The 24,612-nt window shown below is 48.1% G+C and overlaps 7 protein-coding genes across 7 annotated transcripts; 6 read left to right on the top strand and 1 right to left on the bottom strand.

Moving 5' to 3' along the window:
• Positions 1-1,420: 1,420 nt before the first annotated feature.
• On the top strand, positions 1,421-2,390 carry ATNIH1004_000273 (uncharacterized protein; the record flags this gene model as incomplete). The annotated part of the gene is made up of 3 exons (XM_033564995.1): positions 1,421-1,509; positions 1,565-1,940; positions 1,995-2,390. 3 exons carry the CDS (start codon positions 1,421-1,423, stop codon positions 2,388-2,390), a joined length of 861 nt encoding a protein of 286 aa, XP_033430752.1.
• Positions 2,391-2,980: 590 nt separating this feature from the next.
• Positions 2,981-7,685, top strand: ATNIH1004_000272 (putative ABC multidrug transporter; the record flags this gene model as incomplete). Its single annotated transcript, XM_033564994.1, has 4 exons — positions 2,981-3,084; positions 3,141-5,767; positions 5,819-7,490; positions 7,574-7,685. 4 exons carry the CDS (start codon positions 2,981-2,983, stop codon positions 7,683-7,685), a joined length of 4,515 nt encoding a protein of 1,504 aa, XP_033430751.1.
• Positions 7,686-8,131: 446 nt separating this feature from the next.
• ATNIH1004_000271 (uncharacterized protein) lies at positions 8,132-9,661 on the top strand (the record flags this gene model as incomplete). Its single annotated transcript, XM_033564993.1, has 6 exons — positions 8,132-8,177; positions 8,240-8,648; positions 8,710-8,874; positions 8,938-9,087; positions 9,145-9,267; positions 9,328-9,661. The coding sequence occupies 6 exons, from the start codon at positions 8,132-8,134 to the stop codon at positions 9,659-9,661; spliced, it is 1,227 nt and encodes a 408-aa protein (XP_033430750.1).
• Positions 9,662-10,920: 1,259 nt separating this feature from the next.
• Positions 10,921-13,931, bottom strand: ATNIH1004_000270 (uncharacterized protein; the record flags this gene model as incomplete). Its single annotated transcript, XM_033564992.1, has 5 exons — positions 10,921-11,023; positions 11,377-12,308; positions 12,372-12,651; positions 12,700-13,690; positions 13,748-13,931. 5 exons carry the CDS (start codon positions 13,929-13,931, stop codon positions 10,921-10,923), a joined length of 2,490 nt encoding a protein of 829 aa, XP_033430749.1.
• A 623-nt stretch (positions 13,932-14,554) lies between these two features.
• Positions 14,555-15,937, top strand: ATNIH1004_000269 (bZIP transcription factor; the record flags this gene model as incomplete). Its single annotated transcript, XM_033564991.1, has 2 exons — positions 14,555-14,678; positions 14,763-15,937. 2 exons carry the CDS (start codon positions 14,555-14,557, stop codon positions 15,935-15,937), a joined length of 1,299 nt encoding a protein of 432 aa, XP_033430748.1.
• Positions 15,938-16,014: 77 nt separating this feature from the next.
• ATNIH1004_000268 (uncharacterized protein) lies at positions 16,015-16,519 on the top strand (the record flags this gene model as incomplete). The annotated part of the gene is made up of 2 exons (XM_033564990.1): positions 16,015-16,218; positions 16,292-16,519. 2 exons carry the CDS (start codon positions 16,015-16,017, stop codon positions 16,517-16,519), a joined length of 432 nt encoding a protein of 143 aa, XP_033430747.1.
• Positions 16,520-17,364: 845 nt separating this feature from the next.
• On the top strand, positions 17,365-21,818 carry ATNIH1004_000267 (ABC drug exporter AbcA; the record flags this gene model as incomplete). The annotated part of the gene is made up of 3 exons (XM_033564989.1): positions 17,365-17,899; positions 17,948-20,404; positions 20,452-21,818. 3 exons carry the CDS (start codon positions 17,365-17,367, stop codon positions 21,816-21,818), a joined length of 4,359 nt encoding a protein of 1,452 aa, XP_033430746.1.
• Between the last annotated feature and the right edge of the window lie 2,794 nt (positions 21,819-24,612).

Here is a 24,612-nt window from a genome sequence, read left to right as displayed (position 1 = left end):
TGCGATAAAGGGGACTGGGCGGGGGCATAAACTGACCTTATATAGGTACAGATGAAGCCGCCCCTTATCTTTGTCTTCAAACTACTAGGGACTTGCCCCTACCAACAATATCATTGTCTACATCAATGGGCTTAGTAATTGATAACTGGACAAAGACGCTGCTATTCAATAGACTGCGTTCTGTCGTATCGTGTCAATGTAAAGAACTGCAATATTGGATTTTCTTTGTTAAACATCGCTTTTGAACTCGCCTTTGAGCATTGTGTACTTACTCACAAAGGCAAAGACAGCCTTCTCCAACCGGATAACTCACAGACAAACGTGTGCAACTAGAACTGTTATTCTCTGCCCCCTTCTGATAGGCCATGTGAAGGATTTTGATATCGTTCCGCAGTGGTCGGGACTAATGTTGAATATTAAGTAACTCTAAGGCAATTAAGTGGAATGCTGAGCCACGAAAATTCATTCTAGACAATGGTTTACATATTTTAGGCCGATGAAACTTATAGATCGCCACAAGCAATTACTCCTGTTGCAAACAGATAGGCTATTAGGCATTGTATGTGTCCTTGGAATTAAGATTGGGTCATACATAGACACACTTGCCAAAGTTAAAGCTCTGAGCAGTGGAATGCATTTAGGCATGGCTTAGGTTACGCTCTTGCGCGGACAGAAGAAGACCGGTGCTCCTTCCGAAGATGGCGGCATCAGGAATGGAATGAACACCCTAGGAAGATAATTCTTCGCTTCGTAGCCCAAAGCCATCGAACTTAGTTTCACACATCCTCACAACCCATTCCCATTGCTGTGTCCTTTAGCCCGACCTAATCATGGAGAATGCGATAATCCGTCGGACTAAACTCCTTAAAGACTGGGAAGAATCACCATTGCCTTATACAGCATCTCCATGGTTGCTGCTCTGGGACGATATCAAACTCTTTTTTTCCCAAGCACGGTGGCTTCCGTATATATACTATCCATTCCAACCATGCTTGTCCGGCGAAATGGACGAACTGTATCCCTCATGGGCTAATGTGAAACTCATGCTGGTTCATTGTTTCTTGTTTGCATATCAGCTCGGCTTCTTTTTATCACTGTTTATCTTCACAATGCTTGGTGTTCCTGCCTTGTGGATTGGCATTTATATTGCATTAGCCTTGAAATTCAATTCTATAATATGCAGTCGAGCCTTGAATAGGAACTCAATCCTATACTACCCGAACACTTCTTTGGCGCTCACAAAGAAAGTTTTGGGGGAGCGTTGGATCTTTATCAATGGGATCGCTGTAGGGCAAGTTGATTACATTTATTTTGCATATATTCATGTGAGATGGAAGATAATAGAGAAGCTCTCATCCACATCTACTGCTTCGCTATTTGAGTCTTGCTGTCACTGTCTATGACATGTTACTGACGCACCATGACTCACAGATCTCACTGGATGCAAAATAGCGTTGATAAACTCACTGAAATATTTGGCAGAAGGGTGATGGGTATCCATAGTCCCACGTATGTTCGCCCAAATTCTTTGAGGTCGAATACGAGTAATACTAAATTTGAATAGCTCCGGGATGGTCTTCGACGTCATCAAATGCTTAGTTCAAAGGAACTTTTGCTACGCAACCGAGGATGCGAGAGAAGCCTATGAGATAGTCAGAACTTCAATGCTGGATAGTAATGTCACGAAGATAGTCCTCATTCTCCACAGTCAGGGGTGCATAGCAGGAAGTCTTATGATCGACTGGCTTACAGCGGAGATGTCTCTACATCAGTTGGAAAAGTTAGAGATCTATACCTTTGGCAACGCGGCAAACCACTTCAATGATCCACACAAGATGATTCCAGATATAGAAGGAACTGACAGTTCAGATACTGTGAACTTTGAGAAGAATTCACATGGAGCAGTTTCTCAGGATTCCAACGCACTGCATACTGCTGATGTAAGTTAATTCGCTGGGATTTCTTGTCCCTGGTATACACTAAATTGCCTACAGGGGCAAATCCAAACGGCGGTAAATGTTGTGACTGGCGGGCAATCTCCAGGATCTTCTCTAACTCCCCCCAAAACACCTATTCGCCTGATGCCCTATATTGAACATTATGTGAACACTGGGGATTTTGTATGTCGGTGGGGTGTGATGCACTTTGCTCAAATTCCAAACCGTTTCCTCGGACATGTGCTCTACAATGAAGCTTGGGGACACTTATTTATCCAACATTATCTCGATCGATGGTTTTTAGGGCCACCCCCCGACCAGGGTGAGCTCCCGGAGGAGGAGTTAGTTCTGGTCGACCCTTCTGATACTGACGTAGAGAACGAACTGGAAAAAGAGACCTTCAGATTCTCCCGTCTGTGGAGGTATCGAGGCGGTGATTCACCGGCCAACTGAATACTTCTTGCATTTTTACTGCTTTGCGGTCAGAATGTATTTCACACTCGCAGATATCTGTTCGCGATGCATACTTGTTGTACTCGACATGTCTACCAGCATTTTTATCGGATGTACTTAACTAGTTAGCTAGGAGGTAGCATAACTAACTAAACTAACGTAATACTGTGCTGTGTAGTTAGTTGAATAGTAGTTAGTTAAGATCATACTGGCCGTATTTCTGATTCAACCCGCACGCACGTGACCTTGGTGGATCCATTATGATTCTGTTATTATAGTAATTAGGCTGGTTGGTTAACTAAGTAAGTTAGAATTTAATGTGATGACTAAGAGATCAGATAAGCGGCTCCACATAACTTAACTAGTTAAGCCCAAAGAATTGTTTCAGCCCAAAGAATTGTGTAGAATTTGTCTTCCCCGCGAAACCCATCGCCCCTTCGAAGCTAAGTGAACAATGAACAGGCTGCCGGTTTTTGCTACCATTAGCGCACAATAGAAATAGCTGTCGGAGAACCCCATGTTGTAAATGTGAGTTTTACAGAAATCCTGGGACTAGTCCATCTGGAAGGACAAGGCTATCACCTTACGCCATGGAGTACATCCCAGGAATCTCTCAGTATCCTCTTGCTGCTTCAACATGGCGAGCCGCCGAAAGGGCGGTCATTGCGTCCCCCAACAGTGGCCGCATACAGAGGTTAGTCTCTGCTTACTGGCCCCATAAACACAGCAGTTGCTAAGTTTATGTCTCAGGGAAATATGGGAGTACCGAACCCAGAAGCTCTCGGCTTTCATAGCCGCGGGGGATCTTCATCTCGCAATGTTGTTGTTGTCATGCATGATTGGTCTTGTTTCCATGAGTCTACGCCATGGAGCACGTTTCTGCAAGTCAAAGCGCGGACCCCATTCGGACGTTGTTGGAGATGACAGTGCTGAGATTGTCACCTCCATCCCTTTTGCATTAATGCATATAGCCGCATCTGTAGCAGCATGCTGCCTCAGCTGTGTAGAAATATGGTATGGAGCGAGCTGGAAGCGAGCTCTTTTATTGAGTTATGCAGTGCTTTTAGGACTAGCTCGACTCTGTGTGAGGGATCAGGGCTATCGAACTCATCTTTGTCGTCATATCAATAATATTTATTTGGTCACATTGGTGCTTTGCTGTATACAAGAATTGCTACCAATGATAATTATTGGTGCAACGTACCGCCCAAGAGGCACCGCATCTGCGTTGGTAGCTTGCCTCGCTGCCGTGGTGATCATCGAACTCGGTACGCCTCGACCACGTCGTGGTGTTTTCCCAACTGATGTGGAGATCGAGGAACGGAGAATTGTGGACGAGACGTCTCCAGAGGAGACATGTTCTCTCTTCTCGTACTACTGCTCATATGAGTGGATCACATATGTGATTCTGCGCGGCTGTCGAAGGGATTTGACGATGGATGACCTGCCTCCATTGCCTTCCTATGACGAGCCATCTAAATGGTTGAAGAAGATTAAGAGACAGCGCCTCAGAGGAGGGAAAACATTTCGAACCCTGTGCAGATTGCTTAAAACGGAAATCAAGAGAATGATGTTCTGGTCGGCCGTTACGGCGGTGGCTGAGTTTGTTGCACCGTACGCCATGTTGCGATTGCTCGCGTACTTGGAAGATCCCGTCTCTGCTGTGGTGCACCCTGGGTGCTGGATCTGTCTTCTTTTTGCTGGCCCTATGATGCGATCACTTTGCTATCAACAGTATATTTTTACAGCCACGCGGCTTCTCGTACGCGTCAATGTTTCTCTTGTTCAGGAGATATATGAAACTGCTATGCGGTCATACATATATGATGATTCTATAGACCGCTCTGACAAGGGAAACAAGGGCTCATCAAAGGGGGCGTCCAAGTCTGGCCAAGCCAATTTAACCAGTCTGATGTCGTACGATGTCGATGCCATTTACAACTCTCGAGACATATTCTATGTTTCCACTGCGGGTCCAGTTTCTATTACGATTGCCCTGGTATTCCTCTATCGGATGATTGGGTGGTCGTCATTGATTGGTGTCCTGGCACTTCTGTTCTTAACTCCTCTCCCAGCATTGGCATCCCGTAGGGTCTCTAGAATCCAGCGGTCTGTTATGCAAGCTACCGATGCCCGGCTTGCTAAGATTTCCGAGTATCTGAACTCCATACGCACTTTGAAATATTTTGGTTGGGAACATGCTGCAATGGATTCAATCAATGATGTTCGGGGTGTTGAGCAACGCCGTCTCTGGAGACGGAGTACTTATATGGCAGCCATTTCAATGGCTGGAGACTTACTCCCAATGGTAAGTTTGTTGGTGATGTTTTCCGCCGTAGTCTTGTTCACCGACCTTCCGCTGAGGGCACCGGTTGCTTTTACTTCGTTGTCAATCATGGAAACTTTGCGTGTTCAATTCGTCTGGCTCTCAACCGTGAGCAGATTTTCTGCCCAGGGCGCGGAGTCCCTCCGGCGAGTTGACCGGTTTTTTGACATGGCGAGTGAAATCAAGCGACATCCCGATGGGCCGTTGGAGTTGAAGAACGCAACATTCAAGCGCACACCGATTGCTGCATTTAGGTTGCAGAATGTGTCTGTATGCTTCAAGCCACGCGCACTCAATGTAGTGACAGGCCCAACAGGAAGTGGCAAGACTTCCCTGCTTCTCTCTCTTTTGGGCGAAACTGTCCTGGAGTCTGGAACTGCTTCCTGTGCCCGGGATGTTGCCTATGTGCCTCAAGTACCTTGGCTTCAGAACGATACTATACGCCAGAATATCTTGTTCTATAGTCCCTTCGATGAGGCTCGTTACAACCGTGTCATCCAAGCGAGCGGGTTGACGCAGGATCTTCAGCAACTCCCAGCTGCAGACCTTACCGTGGTGGGTGAAAGGGGAACAACGCTCTCAGGTGGCCAGAAACAACGAGTTTCTTTAGCAAGGGCTTTATATTCATACTCAAGTACGCTTCTACTAGATGATATATTCTCGGCACTAGACACCCACACCACGACGTTGGTTTATGAAAGGTGTTTCCGTGCAAGGCTTCTCTTAGATAGAACTGTTGTACTTGTCACACGGTATCCGCCTGCTGTACAGGATGCTGAACTGGTGGTTCGCCTAGAGCATGGCAAGGTGGTTTCTATCAAAGCCGGTACAAGTGCCCGGCAACCTCTCATACCCACACCATGCAGTACTCCTGAAACAGGAACGAGCTACTCGACACCTCTCAATGAACAGCAAAGGGTAGAGCTGGATGAGATTCTTTCGGAATCCACGGCAATTTTGGTCCCGACCATTGCTGATGCACAAACCGCGTCCAAGGGTCAACACATGGCTAAAGAAACATCAGCCACTGGACGTGTACCTCGCGCTTTATGTAAGTTCTCTACCGGGCTATGCTGTCCTACAGTGCTAATATAGCGTACAGTCTTCCAGTACATGGTTCTATTTGGTGGGCCATTATACGCGCCCTTGGTCATACTGGTGACTATTGCAGTGCAATTTGCGTATTTCGGTATTACATACTGGCTCTCTATCTGGACGGGAGCCTATGAAGAATACGAAAACCCGAATGCCTTGTTCTACTTGGTGATATATGCCACGTCAATTGCCACTTATCTTCTGCTGCAGCTCACGAATAACCTCGTATATCAATATGGAAGCTGGGTTGCTGCCAAAAAGATGCATAAAAAATTGGTCACTGCGCTGTTGTCTGCTCCGATTACCTGGTTTGACGAGAATCCAATCGGACGTGCAATAAACCGCTTCGGGAACGATACTCGGTCGATGGATACAACACTCGTTAATTGGTTGCGCATGTCGATAGAGAATGGACTGCGCTTTTTGTTCCGGATTGCCAGTGTTGCATCCATCATGCCTATATTTGCACTCCCTGCTGCGGTGATCTGCACGGCTGGATTCGTCATTGGAGAGATGTACACCCGCGCCCAGGTTTCCATCAAACGGCTATGCTCCGTGAATTACTCACCTGTGTTCTCACACTTCACCGATTCCCTCGCCGGCTTGAGTGTGATCCGGGCTAGACACGGAATGGGCGATATCTTCCAACGTCTCCTGGCCGAAAAGCTGGCCGTGCATGCGCGGTCCGCAGAGGCGCAGTACAACTGCAACCGCTGGGTCTCCGTCCGGTCAGACTTTTGCGCCGCCTCCGTAGCTGCCTCCGCGGGATGTGTGGCATGCTTCTGGGCCGGTTCAGCGGGACTCGTTGGGTTTTCGCTGACCAATGCCATTGGGCTCAGCCAGACGATTTTAACGTTGGTACGATCAATGAATGAGCTCGAGGTAGAGCTCAACTCGTTCCAGCGCATGCGCGAGTATGCAGATATTGAGCCTGAAGAACGAGCCCTCGACAAGCAAGCCATGCTCCAGGCGGTACCAGCAAGCTGGCCCACACAGGGGCGGGTTGAATTCCACAACGTCACTGCGCGTTACCTGCCAGATGGGCCGGACGTTTTACGCGGAGTCTCGTTTGTCGCGAACCCCGGCGAACGGGTCGGCATCGTGGGGCGAACCGGCAGTGGTAAAAGCACCTTGGGACTCTCTCTACTTCGTTTCGTCGACATCGTGGGAGGACGAGTGACGATTGATGGAGTGGACATCAGCACGATCCTACTGAAGCGTCTGCGCACGAGCGTTACGCTTATTCCTCAGGAACCCGTTCTATTCTCGGGTGACGTGCATTCCAACCTCGACCCGTTCGGCGAATCCAGCGACACCGAACTGCAACATGCTTTATCGGCATGCACATCTATCCGCGTCGCAGAGGGCAACCATGAAGAACATGCAGAGGGCAAGACCACACATCCTCTCACATTGGATACGCTCGTTGCCGCCAACGGAGAAAACTTTAGCCAAGGACAGCGACAGGTGCTCAGTCTGGCTCGAGCCATGTGTCGGCGGTCCAAAGTCGTGCTGCTAGACGAGGCGACTGCTTCTGTGGATCATGAGACAGACATGCACATGCAGCGGGTTTTGCGATCTATGTTTCCTGATTGCACCATCATAGCGATTGCACATCGACTGCGGACTATTATGGATTATGACCGGGTTCTTGTAATGGCCGATGGGGAGATCGTAGAGTACGTTTTCTATCTTCTGTCGTCCTTCTGTCTGGCCTCTGGTCCTGCTTACCGATTTGACTGGCATACTAATTTCATACTAGGAGCGATTCGCCCACCAACCTGGTCAAGAAGCGGGGAATTTTCTGGGATATGCTACGGAACACGGGGGAATATGATGAGCTGATTGAGATGATCGAGGAATCAGAGCTTTGAACGATAATGAGACCATGATAGACGGACGATAGATTACAGATAGATATCTAGTTACTTTAGCAGATAGATTCGAATGAACTGAACATAAATAGTGAACGTAGCCGGTGACAAGGTAATTTGTGGGCCAGGCACGGTAGGTATGTATAACCTAACTTAGATGAGTTGGATAGAACTGTGTATGTTCCCACCAATGACTTCATTATATAACTCCGGTCCAATGGCAGGTCCGGCTGTTAGCTTAACGCATGCACTAAAATCACCATTCTCCATCCATGACAGCGAGAAACTAGTATGGCTCCTTGGCAGCGATTAGGAGCCTTAGCGAGAGACCAGCGTGGCGTTGCACCGTTTAATTATCAACCTGAGCAAGCATCCTGAGGTTTGCTGGCTCCAGTATCTGTATCCTCAGCTCTCTATGCGCAGTTGTGTCCTGCTGCGTGGACATGATGGGTCCCCGTATCTCTGTCGTACTGCCCTTAATGGGCACCCTTGGTAGGTTCATTTCACCCACTCCAATTTTTGAAGAGAATGAATCGCTAAGCCTGTCATACCAGCTATGGCCCAAGAGTGTCATTTCCCACGGCATAACTTCATCGCGACCCGCCAGTCTGAGCTGGACTTTTTGTCGCAAAACTGCACCACGCTGGTTGGCAATCTCCTGATAGGGGCCAATTTTTCGGGGCCGCTTCGTCTGCCCCATATCACCAATATCACTGGAAATATCCGCGCCGACGAGGAAAATCCCGAGGCAACGACGGAGATGTCGTCGATTGAGATGCCGGATCTCGAGTATCTCGGTGGGTCGATGTCCTTGGTAGAGACCCCTAGAGTACGGAACGTGTCTATGCCTCGGCTGGTATCCTTAACCAGTCTGTCGTTGGCACAACCGGAGGACTCTGTGGTGGACTTTTCGTCGCTGAGGAATGTCAATTATTCGATGAGTTTGAGCGGGAATTACACGAGGTTGGCAGTAGTCTTATTATCCAATCTTGTGCCGATTAAAGTGCTAACTAGACCAACAAAGGATGTCATTTAATGCATTGCACACAGTCAACTCAACACTGCAACTCAGCACTGTCAAAAAAGGCCATAATCCCGGCAGGTCGAAGTACGCCCTCGATCTGAGTCGGACTTTTGACTCGCTGGAACTAGTAGGGGGGGGGATCTTTGTGTATGGCGCAGCAACCAAGTCCGTCACGACATCCATATCCCTATGCCCATACTTACCATGTGCACAACTAAACATATCCAGTATATCATTTCGTCGACTGTCTTCCGCCGGATTAAGTCGCAGCGGCCTTTATGCAATCAACATTGATCTGGACAAAACCCCTACAGAAATCAACTTTCCGAGACTAACCTTCCTGGCTGGTAGAGTGAGCATGGCGGGGCATTTCACAAGGTCTACCTATCTCCCTCTTCTATGTTTATGTTTACACTGTTAACGATCCAATTCCAGTGTCCATATGCCTTCTCTACGCTATCCAGCTGCAGACGTAATCCTTAACGCTAGGAGTCCACTCAACCTGACCCTCCCGTTCGTGAACGCCAGTGAAATCCACCTATCTGGGAGTCTTGAAAGGTCTTCCCCCTCTTTTCCCTTCTTCTTTCTGTCTTTAATGTATATACTTACTATGTATAGCGTATCTCTTCCAAACCTCAAATCCTTCAAAGATCTAGCAATCAACTCCGACCTCCATTTAGACTGTGCTGCATTGACCGAGTCTGCGAAACACATCTTGAACGGGACAGTCCGATGTGTTTCGAGCGGTGAGGCGAGCAGTGAGTCCAATGACAAGGGGTTATCGACAGGCGAGAAGGTAGCTATTGGGGTTGTGGTTGGCGTGGTGGGTCTTGGGATCGTGATGCTGGGGAGTCTACTGTGGATTCGCAGGCAGGGGAAGAAGAGGAAGGGTGTGGTTGTGAATACGGTGGAAATGAATCCAAGGGAGCCGCCTCCACCGTATACTTCTTAATGCGTTTAATATCAGGGGTTTGTTGGTAATATGTACGGTAGGGATTGTAGTGTTTAATATTGTGTATAAATAGTCTAATCAATATCAGTCTACGGAATACTATAAATACAATTCTATATACCGCGTTCCAAAACGCACATTCTTCTCCCTGCGCAAACCTGCCCAGGTTCTCTCTCCTGGATAGCGAGTCTATCAATTACTCGCAAAGATCGGCTGGGGCATGCGATCGACCGTACGGCTAGCACGGGATGTCTCACGCTATGCTTGTTCTTGCTGTACCTCCAACGTCTCTACGACTTATGATTGATGGATTATAGATTCCAATGGTAGGTTGAGCGCACAGCCGCGTTGAAAATAACCTATAGTGATTGGAACGATGCATGCCGTGAGCGTCCTGTGGAACAACACATCGCACAACAGAGTGCATCCCGTTGCGGCTCAGCTGTCATTTGAATCTGTCTGGATAGCTTCGAGGTCGCTGGCTCGCGAGGAACACATCTGTGTCTGGTATATGAACCGATGCGGGAACCGCCTTGGATTTTGAGAGATGGTTCAAGCGTCGACGATTACCTCTTCCTATCGCTAAAACGTACTTGTTATTTCTTCTGGTTGGGTTGGATTACTTGCAAAGTCTACACCATGGCACAGCACAGTGGCCGGACGTGATAGAAACCTAAGACGTTTGTCGAAACGCGCGACAGTATTCAGTGGATCGTGTTTTGACTAAAGTGGGTATTCCTCCTGATCTAGGTTGAGTGTCTGTTTGCTTATCGAGATTAACATAGGCAAATTCCTTTACGAGGATTTCACCCCGGCTCGAAAACTGGAAGATTCAATATTGTCCATTGAGGAAGAGAAGATGCTCTTGTCATTTTGCGGGATATGCTCAAGCAGTGTCGGGAGGAGAGCAAGACAGCTCGTGAGTTGGCAGAGCATCCCTTCTTGATATTGGGAGTTTAGTCAAGATGGATAGCTTGCGTCCTACTTTATCTATTGTACTCTTCTCTGGACGGAAATAATTAAATGTATGGTAGTTAGTTAGTCACTTAAAATTAGTCACAGACACTGTGACTTGGCGCTCGTATTCAGAGCCATTGTGCTTCATTCCAAATTTCAATATACCACCACTACTTATAGCAATCATCATGGACGACATAAATGCATATACGCCACACCTATCATGATAATCCACTCTAAGTAGAATAGAGCCACGAATACCAGAACCCCCCGATATCTCTACCCTGAATCTGAACCCCGAATTAATCCAAAGCGTCCACACCCATCTCCTTGACGAGAATCTCCCATCGTACCATCATCTCATGCTGCCCATCCTCCAAGATACGTATGTCAACCAAGATACACCTGTAAATAAATCTTAAGCCAAACTAAATAAACTCAGGCAATAGCGTCCTTGCCCAAGGGCCTTTCGACCACAGCATCATATACATCATTTCCATCTTGAACATAATCAACATCAACAAAACATCTCCCGCAATCTTCCTCACTTCATCCCGTATAACCGCATATACATTCAAGAATATCACTAAGCTAGTTGCCTCATCCATGTCCTCTATCCGAATTGTCGCATGTTATAGCAGAATTTAGTAGATGCTTGCAGTGATTGGAGAATCTTTGTCATACTGTCAGGGTTGCTTCTAGCATCTGTACAACTTAATCATGGATATCAATATGCAATCTTAAACACCCAAACATACTGGTCCCCCTGAGCCACCTCCTCACTAACTTCCAATACTACATTTCCATTGTCCATCCGTCTACTGGGAACCACACCCCCATGCATAGCTCCCCCAACCACGGTAACTTCATCCCCCTCAACCCACGGAACAGGATACCTTAGAACAATCTCCCTACTAGGCCTCCCCAAACAATGGATGTAAAAAGCATCCTCACTAACCACAAATCTCAGAGCCCCATCCTCCGCCGTCACAAACCAGTACTTCGTCCCAAAAACCGCCTCTGCATGACTCCGAATCCACTTCCCTGCCTGTCGCAGATTTCTCTGTTCCACCTCGAGAATACTCCCGTTCGCCATTGGCCCAATATCAAGCAGGAAGTTCCCATTCTTACTCACAATATCCACCAAGCTAGTGACAATCTCGCTAGCATTCATGTAACTCGCCAGCGGCGTCGCCCCGTTGTACCCATAGCTGTACGGGTCCATCCCCAGACTACTTTCCCATTTGCGCGCTTGCACGGAGCCGTACCGTGCGTATTCGGGCGTGTCAAAGTCGCCCGGTAGTCCACAGCGCGCGTTCATGGCTACTTGGTGGCTCTGCTGCGATGCGTAGTTGAACCACCAGGCGGCGAATTCCGTCGTGCGGTTCGGTCCGCCAATGTCGCACCACATTATAGAGGTGTTCATCGCTGCGAGTGTGTGCATCTCTGGGAGGATCTTGTCGCTCACATAGTCGGATACGGGTATGTAGCCGGTATATGGCAGGGAGGTGTTTGTGAATGGGTTAGTCGCGTTGCCTTTAGTTGTTAGTTTCCTATAGTCGAATGATATAGGTACAGGGTCTGGTGATACCTCCTGGCCATGATCCAAACCCATACTTCCTGTAGTCAGGATGAAACCACTCCGGGAGCGAGTAATACACCGCACGATGTAAATGAGGCTGATATGTCGCTGCAGCGTCGAAGAGTTCCTTTGGCTGCTCAGTACTAGCTACCAAGGTATTGATAGACTTACTTGGAGCAGGTTCCGATGAGGGGGTTGTACCACAGAGGTCCGCTCTGTGACATGGGCCGGGAGATCGAAGATGGCATATCCGTCATGATGCTTGCTCACTTGTACAAAATACTTTGCTCCTGCGTCGGCAAAGAGATCCACCCATTCCCTTGGGTCCCATGCGTCTGCCGTGAAGTTTTGGAAGAAATCATCGTATACAATATCTGGTCCGTAGGTCTTGAGATGATGCTCATATGTTGCGACGGCAGTATTAGGGCCTTGGTTCAGGTTCCACCAGTACCTGTCATCGTTAACGAAAACATATTATGTATCAATATTGTAGACTCACCATTCAGCATAGTTTTCGTTCTTTCCGGAATTCCCCCATCCCGGGACAGCATACGGTCCCCAGTGGATAAATATGCCGTACTTGGCGTCGTTGAACCAATTCGGCGATTCATGCGAATAGATCGACTCGTACGTTGCTTCATAGGGCGCAATCCCATACGTCGCATGGAACGTGTACCTCTCGCTGCGCACGGCATGTCCTGAAATCACCACCGTCGCGGGTCCATCACTCCCAGGTTCAACCCCGTCTTTATTCCTGACTCCAATCTCCACAGTCGCGCGATCCCCTGGCGCAAGTCGATTGATTCGCGCCTCAGTCACAGTCTCCACGCCCGACGAGTCGATTCGTACACGAACAGTATGATTCCGCAGCACCAACTGGCTTCCCACATTAGTTACCACTACTTCTACAATCTGTGCATTCCGTGACCTATCCATTATCCATTTCCTCGTCGACCGCGCATACTGTACCTCCAGAACCGGCGACTCCAGTTCCATCGCCTCCGTTCGAGCAGGCCACACCGAGATGGCGAAAATATGCAACCTGGTCCCGATCTCTTTCCCTCCTGGCTTGGTTGCCGCCCCCCCAGTCACATTGGGTAGAGTCAGCGAAACCAGCTCCCGCGAGGAATCAACCCAATGCACCGACTGGAAGATATTCGACCGATTATAGTCGACTGCGTCGGGTGTTTGGAAATGCGGGAATACCAAGTCCCCTCCGGCCGGATGGGGCCAACTCCACCAGGCAGGGATGAGGACTTGCGTGGAGCTTGTGCTGCCGTCGGAATAGGTAGCGTTGAGAGTACCAGATGCCATGCCGGACTCGGAGGCAGCGAGGATATGTACGCTGACGTATTTAGATCTGGGGAGATGGATCTCCTGGCCCTGGGAAAGAACGTTATCGTTTCCCGAGGCATGGTAGATCGGGAATGTGTAGTTGGTTCCTGCGTAGATGAATGTACTGGAGGGCATCTGTTGTGCGGGATATGCATCTACAGAGTGAGTATAGTATTACTATCAGAAGACGGTGTATATGGGGAGTGGCTTACTTCCAGAGCCGTCAAAGTTGGCATCTTTTGGTTCTTGGCCAAATGCACGATTGTTGAAATGGGGTTCTAGGTTGATGGGATGGGATGGGACCTGCGGAGTGATTGGTTGGAAGGCATTTTGTGGTTTGAATATCACTGCCTGGGACAGGGGGAGGAGAAGACTGACGATGTAGAGTATGTGCATTGTCATGGTTGCTTGGGTGATTTTAAACTGGCCGAACCAGTATATATATCATTCATAATTGCTTTAATTCTCGTTTGGGGTTCGTGGAATCAATTCTGCCTTCTCTTAGTATAGAGATGTCGATCATGAGGGGAAATAGCCGGCATCAAATATCCGGCATCTTTATACATCCAATCGGTTAGTTATGCTGGTCTTTCTAGGCTAATTTAGATAGGAAATTAAAATATGGCACATAATGCCCTCTAGCCTCTCAAAGTGATGTTCTATCCTCTACACCCATCATCCAATACTGAGTCTAAGTACTATTATATTCTGTAGGGCAATACTAGCTCCTATAAATAAACCAGTCTTGCTTCTCAAAAAAAAATAAATAATCCTATTCGATAAACTCGAAAAAAGTTTCTATCCTAACAGTTATATCAACCTTAGAAGTGAGAGTCTCTGTCTAAGGAGACTATTTATAATATCCTTTAGTCAACACAAAATAAGCTGGCCTAGTTAGCGCATACTGTATTACTTGATTTTCTAGACTCCGCACTTCCCATCAGCCGCCCCATCCAGCTTACCTCGTCCATCCGTCCATATCTTTTAACGATCTACAAGAGATAAAAACGATATACACGATGCCACGAGACACGATGGACGAGAAAGCACGGAGCGAAAGTATGGGCAAGGAGAAGCGAAAACCCGTGCGTCGCGACCCCGAAAAAAGGCGGCAACAGAACATCCGAGCGCAACGTAAATACCGTGAGTGCAGCTTGGATTATACACAGATAGATCGGGGAAGGATCTTGGGGGGAAGGGGAAATACTGATCGAGTGTTCTTTCTAGGAGAGAAGCTCCGTGAGCGAATGGAGAACCTCGAAACGCTTGCAGCATCTCTGACAACCCCGACGACGGGCACAATCCAATCCGAGTCGATCCCTAGCTATGATGTTTCGGACGTATCGATTTCCAATTCATCGACGGCCACTCCCAAGGATTGCCAACACCTTCTTCCACAGTCAGACCATACCACATCAGCACTGAACATCTGGGACTCTACAATACATCTGACACCCCCAGACAATACCATATCGTCACTAACCATCTGGGATCCTACGATTTGGGATTACACGGCACAGCTCCCACATTCAGATATCTCCCCATCAACACTAGCCATCTCAGACTTCACAGAACAATTGCCACCGTCAGAAGCTCCCTTGTCGACACCGAGTGTATGGGTTCCTCCAACACATGTTGATCCTTCCATTCTCGTCCATGATAAACACAATGACGGCCTTAGTCGATGCTGGACGACCACCACCGTCGAATGCGATTGCTCCAGGCCACATTTCCAGGTACAGGTACAAACACATGGTCCTGGCCCATACAGCTCTACCGAGGTCAGGATACTCAGGATTGGACCGGTCGCACCTGCACCCGATCCATATGCCAACCATTTTCGCCTGGAAACGATCTGTACGTTAGCTGCAATGGATACTCTCAGAATGCATGTTGGCATTACGGAGGAGATGATGTGTATCGAGGAATCTCCCTCGCCATTCTATCGGTCGATCAGGGCATCGGCGGACGACACGGTCAAGGAAAACATGATCTGCACAGTGCAGAGGATATTCAAGACCCTCAAACCGGACTTGAGACCAAGCAGTGAACAAATTACTGTCGAGCACCCTCCATACATTGATGTTCTGCCCTTTCGGACGCTGCGGAAGAATCTCATCCTCCACCAGCAAGAGGTGGACGAGGATGAATTTCTCCGCGACGCCGTCACTGGTTTAGTATGTTGGGGAGGGGCAGGCGTTGGGAGGAAGGATCGAGATGCTTCTACTGGATACTCTTCGACTGGTACTCCGTGGGACAACCGCAGCTGGGAGGCAAAGGTGTGGTTTCTGAAGAAGTACTGGTCTCTGCTAGGTGGAGAGGAGGGAGAACTTGTGCGACAAAGCGAATGGTGGCGCAGTATCAGAGGCGAGGATCCGCTGGACATAGAGGCACTAGTATGAAATTATTAATCTACCAATTTGTATATCCTATATCTTCAGCAACTCTAGCACCCTCGATGCGAAGTTCTCCTCGCCAAATGTCGCCTCTAATTTCCGACTTCCTTCTCCAACTCGACGTGCGGTTCCCGCAGAACGCCGAGCGTGTACTCCAAGCTTCTGTCTTCTTCATGGTCACCAACACCTCTCGCTTGGCCTCATGGCTAAGTTTACCAAGCCGTCTCTTCACGAGGAACGCCCGCAGCTGCATCATCTCCCCCGCGAGCTCGGACTCTGACTCCAGAGTCTGAACGCAGTGGACCAGCGTGAAGGAATAACTCCCTTCGACGAGATCCTCGGCGATCTCCTTCGCCTTAGACTAGCCAGCTGAAGCGAGATTCGATAGTCTTCGTGGATCTGGAAGAAGCGTCCAATGAGGCAGCCGAACAGATTCATGTCGCTGTTAGAAATTTTGTCGCCGACGGACTCTTGGTGATCATCATCCGCGTCCACATGCAAAATAGACCGCCCGTCTTCATATCAACCATTTTTGAAACGGCGACGGTCGGGCAGAGTGTGTTGTGCGTTTATCAGAGGTTCCGTTAGCTCTGCCCCACGTGCAGCAGATGCATCTCTTCAACGAAGATACTAAAGTTTTCGGAGTTCTGGAGTTGGGACTTCGCTAGCAACCCAGTTGATAACATAGAACAGCTCCTATATTGACTGACACGGTTGCTCATATAGACTTCACAGTTTGGAGGTTCACCATTCCTCTTTGATGTCAGTCCACTGGAAACGGAATTCTCAACCGGTCTGTCAGAATGAAGCTAGTCCACATTAGGAAATCATGTGATACTAGTCATGACGTGTGTTTACCTGACGTCAGCATAACACACAACAGCCACCCCGAATAAAATGAGAATATTCAAGCTCTCATAGAATTACACCTAGAAATATGACAGGATCTGAGAGAACTTGCGGAAAATGAACTATCCGTACCCGTAGAGCCAGCTGCACTTTCGTTCGTGATTTAGACTTGGCAGGGAAAAGATGAATAAGCTGGCGATCTCCAAGACTAGCAGGGCTAGTAGGATTAGCAAGACAGATGATTGGACACGGATGGGTGTGGATTTGCGGCCCGAAGATCTGGCTGACGTTAGCCATCGATTTAGGTTAGCTACTTTCTGCTGATAAGAGCCATTGTCTTGGTGGGCTAGACCCTTCGTTTGCATGAATCGAACCAAAATAGTTGCCGTGGATCGCGTTATCCACCATGCATTCAGCCCAATGGCCAGAAACAAGAGCAAATGGGGCTGCTGCTTTATCTAGTGTGACGTCTGTATCTTCTGCTCTCCCAGCTCCACACCGTCTACTCCTTATCTTTACTATAAGTATAGTTTGATACATTTGACGGCGCTCATTGGCGCCGTCGAACCAGGACACCCGCAAACATGAATGACAGTCATGGGTCCGGAAGCGCCTCCAGTTCCACTATGGGGAAGAAGGAAGCGGAGGTTCATCAGCTGGCCAGACAGTTCACAGAGCAGAGCACCTATTCCACCGCGGGACAAAACCCTTTTGCTGCGGAGGCAGGATCGGCCCTGGACCCCAATAGCGAACACTTTAATGCTCGGGCGTGGTGCAAGGCCATGCTACAGATGAACACCGAGGACGAGCAGGCACATCCGCTGCAAACCCTGGGAGTCGCCTTTAGCAATCTTAATGTGCACGGTTTCGGTTCTGACACCTATTACCAAAAACGCGTCGGCAACTTCTGGTTAGAGGTGCTTAGTCTGGCAAGGAAAGCGCTCGGCCAAAAGCAGCGCAAAATCCCGATTTTACAGAACTTGGAAGGACTGGTGGAGGCTGGAGAGATGCTGGTGGTTCTTGGACCCCCTGGATCGGGATGCTCGACTTTCTTGAAAACTATTGCTGGAGAGACTCACAGCTTTCATGTCGATAAGAGCTCAAACATCAATTTCCAAGGTATGTCCGATTGACTCAAGAGCAGGGTTCTTTGCTAATTTCCAACAGGTGTGAGCGCAAAACAGATGGCCCACGAGTTTAGAGGCGAAGCCATCTACACCGCGGAGGTCGACGTCCACTTCCCCAAGCTTACTGTTGGAGATACCCTCTACTTTGCTGCGCGCGCCCGAGCACCACGACACATTCCTGGAGGGGTCAGTGTGACCCAGTATGCCAGCCATATGCGAGACGTGATTATAGCCATGTTTGGTCTCAGCCGCACCAAGAACACGATCGTAGGAAACGACTTTATTCGCGGTGTGTCTGGTGGAGAGCGCAAGCGGGTTAGTATCGCCGAAGCTTGCCTTAACAACGCGCCGCTGCAGTGTTGGGATAACTCCACTCGTGGTCTTGATAGTGCGAGTGCCATCGAGTTCTGCAAGACATTGCGCATGCAGACAGACATTAATGGCGCCACAGCCTGTGTCTCTTTGTACCAAGCTCCTCAGGCTGCCTATGTATACTTCGATAAGGTCCTGGTTCTATACGAAGGCCGCGAGATCTACTTCGGTCCCACATACACGGCGAAGCAGTACTTCCTTGATATGGGCTTTGCCTGCCCCGAGCGACAAACCGATGCCAATTTTCTCACCTCTATGACTAGCCACCGCGAGCATGTCGTGCAGCCAGGTTACGAAGACCGTGTACCTCGAACACCCGATGAGTTCGCTGCACGATGGAAGGCCTCACCACAGCGAGCACAGCTTGTGCAAGATATTAAGAAGTATAATACAAAGTTCGCACTGGGTGGTGAATACTTGGACAAGTTCAAGCAGTCTCGGCGAGCTCGGCAAGCCAAGACTCAGCGTGTATTGTCTCCCTACACCCTTTCCTATGCACAACAGGTGAAGCTGTGCCTGTGGCGCGGGTATCAACGATTAAAGGCTGATCCCAGCGTCACAATCTCTTCGTTATTCGGAAATACTATTATGGCTCTCATTATCGCTAGCATCTTCTATAACCTCAAGGTCGACACAAGTACCTTCTTTCAGCGCGGTGCTCTTCTCTTCTTTGCTGTTCTTATGAACGCCCTTGGTTGTGGCCTTGAAATGCTGACTCTGTACGCGCAACGAGGGATCATAGAGAAGCACTCCCGATACGCTCTCTACCACCCATCTGCTGAAGCAATTTCATCGATAATAATGGATTTGCCCTATAAGATTCTCAACGCTATTACTTCCAATATAGTTCTCTACTTCATGACTAACTTAAGGAGAGAACCCGGTGCTTTCTTCTTCTTTGTCTTTACCTCGTTCTTCCTGACTCTGACCATGTCGATGTTCTTCCGGTCTATGGCATCGCTAACAAGATCCCTTGTTCAGGCTCTACCCTTCTCCGCCGTTCTCCTTCTTAGTCTTATTATGTATACCGGGTTTACTATCCCAACAGGGTACATGCTTGGGTGGGCTCGCTGGATTGCCTATATTAATCCTATTAGCTATGGCTTTGAGTCTCTACTAATTAATGAGTTCCACGGCCGCGACTTCCCGTGCATGAACTATGTCCCGTCGGGTCCTGGCTACGCGGATCTCGGGCCTAATAACCGTGTTTGCTCCACCGTCGGATCTGTACCCGGACAATCCTTTGTTAATGGTGATGCCTACATCGAGTCAGCGTATGGCTATACCGCCTCGCACAAGTGGAGAAACATCGGTGTTATATTCGCCTACATGCTCCTGCTCGGGGCTGTCTATCTAGTTGCTACTGACTTCGTCACCGAGAAGAAGTCGAAGGGCGAGGTCCTAGTTTTTCCTCGTGGACACAAAGCTCTGAAGAAGGGCAAGTCAGATGAAGATCTTGAAGGGGGTAGTGGCCGCAGCGTCACTGTGGAGAAGACTGACTCCGGCGGCCTTGCCATGGTCGAACGCCAAACCGCGATCTTCCAATGGAAGGATGTCTGCTTCGATATCAAGATTGGAAAGGAGAATCGCAGGATTCTTGACCACGTTGACGGATGGGTTAAACCGTGGACTTTGACAGCGCTTATGGGCGTCTCTGGTGCTGGAAAGACCACGCTCTTAGATGTCCTGGCTACGCGTACCACTATGGGAGTTATCAGTGGAGAAATGCTTGTCGATGGCAAACCCTGTGATGACTCCTTCCAACGGAAGACCGGCTATGTTCAGCAACAAGATTTGCATTTGAGTACTGCTACAGTGCGCGAGGCGCTTGAATTCTCTGCTCTTCTACGCCAGCCTGCTCACGTTCCTCGTCAAGAAAAGATTAACTACGTGACAGAAGTAATAAAGCTTCTTGCAATGACCGAGTATGCTGACGCTGTTATTGGTGTCCCTGGCGAAGGCCTTAATGTTGAGCAACGTAAACGTCTCACAATCGGGGTAGAGCTTGCGGCTAGGCCGGCTCTGCTTCTTTTCTTGGACGAACCGACCTCAGGGCTTGATTCTCAGACATCCAGGGCTATTGTTGATCTCCTCGATGAACTGAAGAAGAACGGCCAAGCTATTTGTAAGTTTTTGATCGTGCATTCATAATTGTCACTAACGTGTTCCTAGTGTGTACTATCCATCAACCGTCTGCCATGCTGTTCCAGCGCTTCGATCGTCTCCTCCTTCTTCAACCTGGTGGTCGCACCGTCTACTTTGGAGAAGTCGGCCACAACTCGCAAATCATGATTGACTACTTCGTCCGCAACGGTGGCCCTCCATGCCCTCCAGCCGCCAATCCCGCCGAATGGATGCTCGACGTGATCGGTGCCGCTCCTGGATCCCACACTGATATCAACTGGTTCGAGACATGGCGTAACTCCCCCGAATACGCACGAGTCCAAGAGCACCTCGCCGAACTGAAACACGAACACTTCCCACAAACCAACCTGTCCCGCACCACATCCGGCCAAAAGAGCGAAGACAAAGCCAGCTACCGCGAATTCGCCGCTCCCTTCTGGGCCCAGCTCCGCGAAGTCCAAATCCGAGTTTTCCAGCAAATCTGGCGCTCGCCCACTTACATCTACTCCAAGACCGCCCTCTGCGTCTTGACTGCTCTCTTCATCGGCTTCTCTCTCTTCCGCACACCCAACACAATCCAAGGCCTCCAGAACCAAATGTTCGGCATCTTCATGCTATTCACCCTATTCGGCCAACTCATCCAACAAATGATGCCGCATTTCGTTGCCCAGCGCGCACTATACGAAGTCCGCGAACGCCTCTCAAAGACCTACTCCTGGAAAGCCTTCATCATCTCCAACATCGTCGTCGAACTCTCCTGGAACTCGCTCATGTCCGTCCTTATGTTCTTATGCTGGTACTACCCGATCGGTCTGTACCACAACGCCGAACCAACAGGCGCGGTGAACCTGCGGGGCACGCAAATGTGGCTAATGATCTGGACCTTCCTTCTCTTCTCGTCCACCTTTGCGCATTTAATGATCACGGCGTTCGAGGCGACCGAGAACGCCGGAAACCTAGGTAACCTGCTCTTCTTGCTTTGTCTGCTTTTCTGTGGGATTCTGGCGACACCAGATCAGCTCCCAGGGTTCTGGATCTTCATGTACCGCGTTTCGCCATTTACGTACCTGGTCAGCGGGATGTTGTCTGTGGGTTTATCCAATACGAACGTAACCTGCGCAGACAACGAATATCTGCGCTTTGACCCGGTTAATGGGACTTGCGGTGAGTACATGGAGTCGTACATGTCGAATATGGGTGGGTATCTCGAGGACGAAATGGCGACTTCTGGCTGTAGCTTCTGCCCGATCAAGGAGACGAATGTGTTCCTTAGTGGTATTTCGTCGAGTTACTCGGATATCTGGAGGAATTTTGGGCTCATGTGGGTGTTTATTGTTTTTAATATCTTTGCGGCGTGTTTGTTGTACTGGTGGGTTCGTGTTCCGAGGGTAAAGAAGCCAGTCGCTAAGACCTAGTGAGCGTTGTTTGTTCTCTAGTTGTCTTATTTCTTCTAGATTATACGTATTTAATAGGTCCTGCTTGCTCTTCGGTTGCGATGTCTTCGTTAGAATTGAATATACTGAGTCACCGCCCAATATTATCGGAAAGCAGCTTGTGTAGATCAAATTGGAAGTCAAAGAACTTCAAGATTCGCCGCGATAACCGTTCTGAGATTGCGCCATGTGCCTCCCATGCGCATGGCACGACACCCTCGCACAAAACAATCGTTCCTTTATTGCCAAGGTGAGGGCAAGAAAGTGCTTGCCGATTTCGGTAGGGACAGAGGAAGCGTGATCTAGTGGCGGTTGAGCATATGTAGCCTAGATTGTCTACGCAGTACTCTAGGCAGTAATTCTTCAACACATGTGAAGCATTACTTGAAATATCCTCACATCGCCATGATGTCTGCTATTTATGGTGTGAAAGTAATGCCACAGGTCCACTCATTGCAGAATTAGGAAATATTCTGGCGAAAGTGAAGCAGGCTACATCATCTGTTTTGCTGTGAGGAAGCATATATTTGTGCTTGAAAATCTGGGTTAGGCATCAGCAGGGTATGTATGAACATAGCCCTTTCGAGTCATTCCCAGATTGAACGAGGTGCGCGTATCGGTAGTCGACACATCCGCCATCAGCACTGACAAGGCCCTCTGTTCTGTATCAACTGGTCTATGCAATGTAATGCTGAAGTACGTATGGCTTGAGATGACGCAAACATCACTTAGTTTCCTGTCGTCTGCCAAACAACTGCCCTCTGAGGCAACAAGCTTGACCTGGGACGTATCATTCAGTCAATTTGCCTTAAGAGAACTTGCCCAGCGACTGAACCCTCTGGTATCCAATGGAATCAATGCTCTGAGAGCTCCTAATTTCTAAGAAGAGTGACAGCGATTTCCGGAAAGCGTTTAATTCATATTGACTCTAATTGGCATAACTCAAAATCTCTGGTCCATGGTTCGCAAGATATGTGACCGAATAATTTCGCAAAGGGAGGAGAATCCATCTGATCATGTGACGTCATTCTAGAGTCCGGACGGAAAGTTCCAGATGAAGGGTCTAATCAGGCTTATTTAAATAGAGAAATTATTGCCATTGTCATATAATGTCGCACATTTACCGCATAGGACACCTCTCTTCTCAAGTCTTTGAATATTGCATAATAGTTTAATATTGAACATACAGTTACCAAAGAGCAACCAAAATGACCTTAGATCATATAGATCGGATCGAACTGTTCCACATGTGTCGTGGCAAACTAGCCAAAGAGGCATCCAAGAAAGATCCACATCTTTCTGTTGTTGTTGGCCATAGGAACTTATTAGAGGCCTTAATATCAGGTTTGACAGAGAGATGTCAGGCCTACCAAGCGAAATCCATCCTTTTTTACTCATTGGGATATGCTACAAGAGCAGAAACATTACTCATGGGATGTAGAAGGTATCAGATAACCTTTCAGGAAACACCAAGGTTCAGCGGGCAAGTATAAAGACACATAAAATGTTTGGGTAGTTGCTCAATACTCAGAGACTTTGGTGAGAAACAAGATTAGGTTGCTGGTATCTTTTATTGGTATGACTGCCCGATGCAATATAAACTGTTTAAGTTATTACAACAGCAAAATACTATTCCCCGTTATTGTCTTCCCTGCTGCCGGGGTTAGCTAGAGACTGTGTACTATAATGGTCATGCTACGGACCAGAAGGTCAAATTGCTTGCCTGGGTTGATCAGCTCTTGAAATCCGTCACACTGGATTGTCCTGCAATATGCAAGGGTGATAAGGAGGATTGTGCCTGCATAAAACCTTTTTTTTCTTTCGCCTCTTTGGATTGCGTACAGAATCAAACTGGTCTTCAATCACCGATGTTCATCTTGTATATAAACTGGCAAGTTTACAGATGAGTGTAATAATAATTAAACTTCCTCTGAATTACTAAATTGATGTCCATGTCATTAATTATAAACCTAGTACCAACACTTCGTATACTATTTAAGTCCGTGTCTTCCAGAGTCTTCACCGTGTTTCGTCACAAAATCTATTTTCGTTTGAGAAAAAAAACGTCAAGCTTTGGAATTAAAGCAAGTAGAAATCAAACTTGGAAATAGAGAAATGCAGTCAGATAGATCAGTACAATGATAATAAACCACTGACCCTGTACCCATATGCGCAAAGAAAATCAGCTACCTTTATTGAGGATCAACTCTCGTAGACGTTCAAGAGCAACATTGGTTGAGGAACACTGCTGGGTATTTCTCCGTAGAGCCCCAATGTCCTCGTTGTCTTTCTCCCACAGTATCTGGTATAAGATTAGCTGTGTGGGTGAATGAAAGCTTTAAGCAAAAATTTGATCTAACCTAGTAGACATGGGTGTGTTACTGTAGAACTAATGAACATGGTGCAGTATGCCATATACTATATATATTTATGCTTCCATAAGACAAACAATGTATCTTATGTCAGCTGGCCTGATGTCTTATACAGTCAGGAATTAATACCGAGTGCTTTGGTGTATCAACAGATTCTTTGGAACATGTATACTGGTACTTTGCGAATATATAAATCAAATTTAAATGGCGAACTTTCAGAGCAACGCGGAGACATAAAGCCTATGAAAGACAGCTCCCACTTATCGAGGGCAACCCGTTCTCTTTCTGCGCTATCAACCAGATCTTATCTTACTTGCAAGTGCATTTTCGATCTTGACTAAATAAGCATAATCATGCCCAGATAGATCACAGTAGATCAACCAACTAGGTTGAAATAGGAGGCT

Source organism: Aspergillus tanneri (genome assembly GCF_003426965.1).
Source record: "Aspergillus tanneri strain NIH1004 chromosome Unknown AapTan_2_pilon_pilon_pilon, whole genome shotgun sequence".
NCBI classification, from domain to species: domain Eukaryota; kingdom Fungi; phylum Ascomycota; class Eurotiomycetes; order Eurotiales; family Aspergillaceae; genus Aspergillus; species Aspergillus tanneri.
The sequence above is the reverse complement of the archived record's forward strand: the minus strand, read 5'-3'. Positions and strand labels throughout refer to the sequence as shown.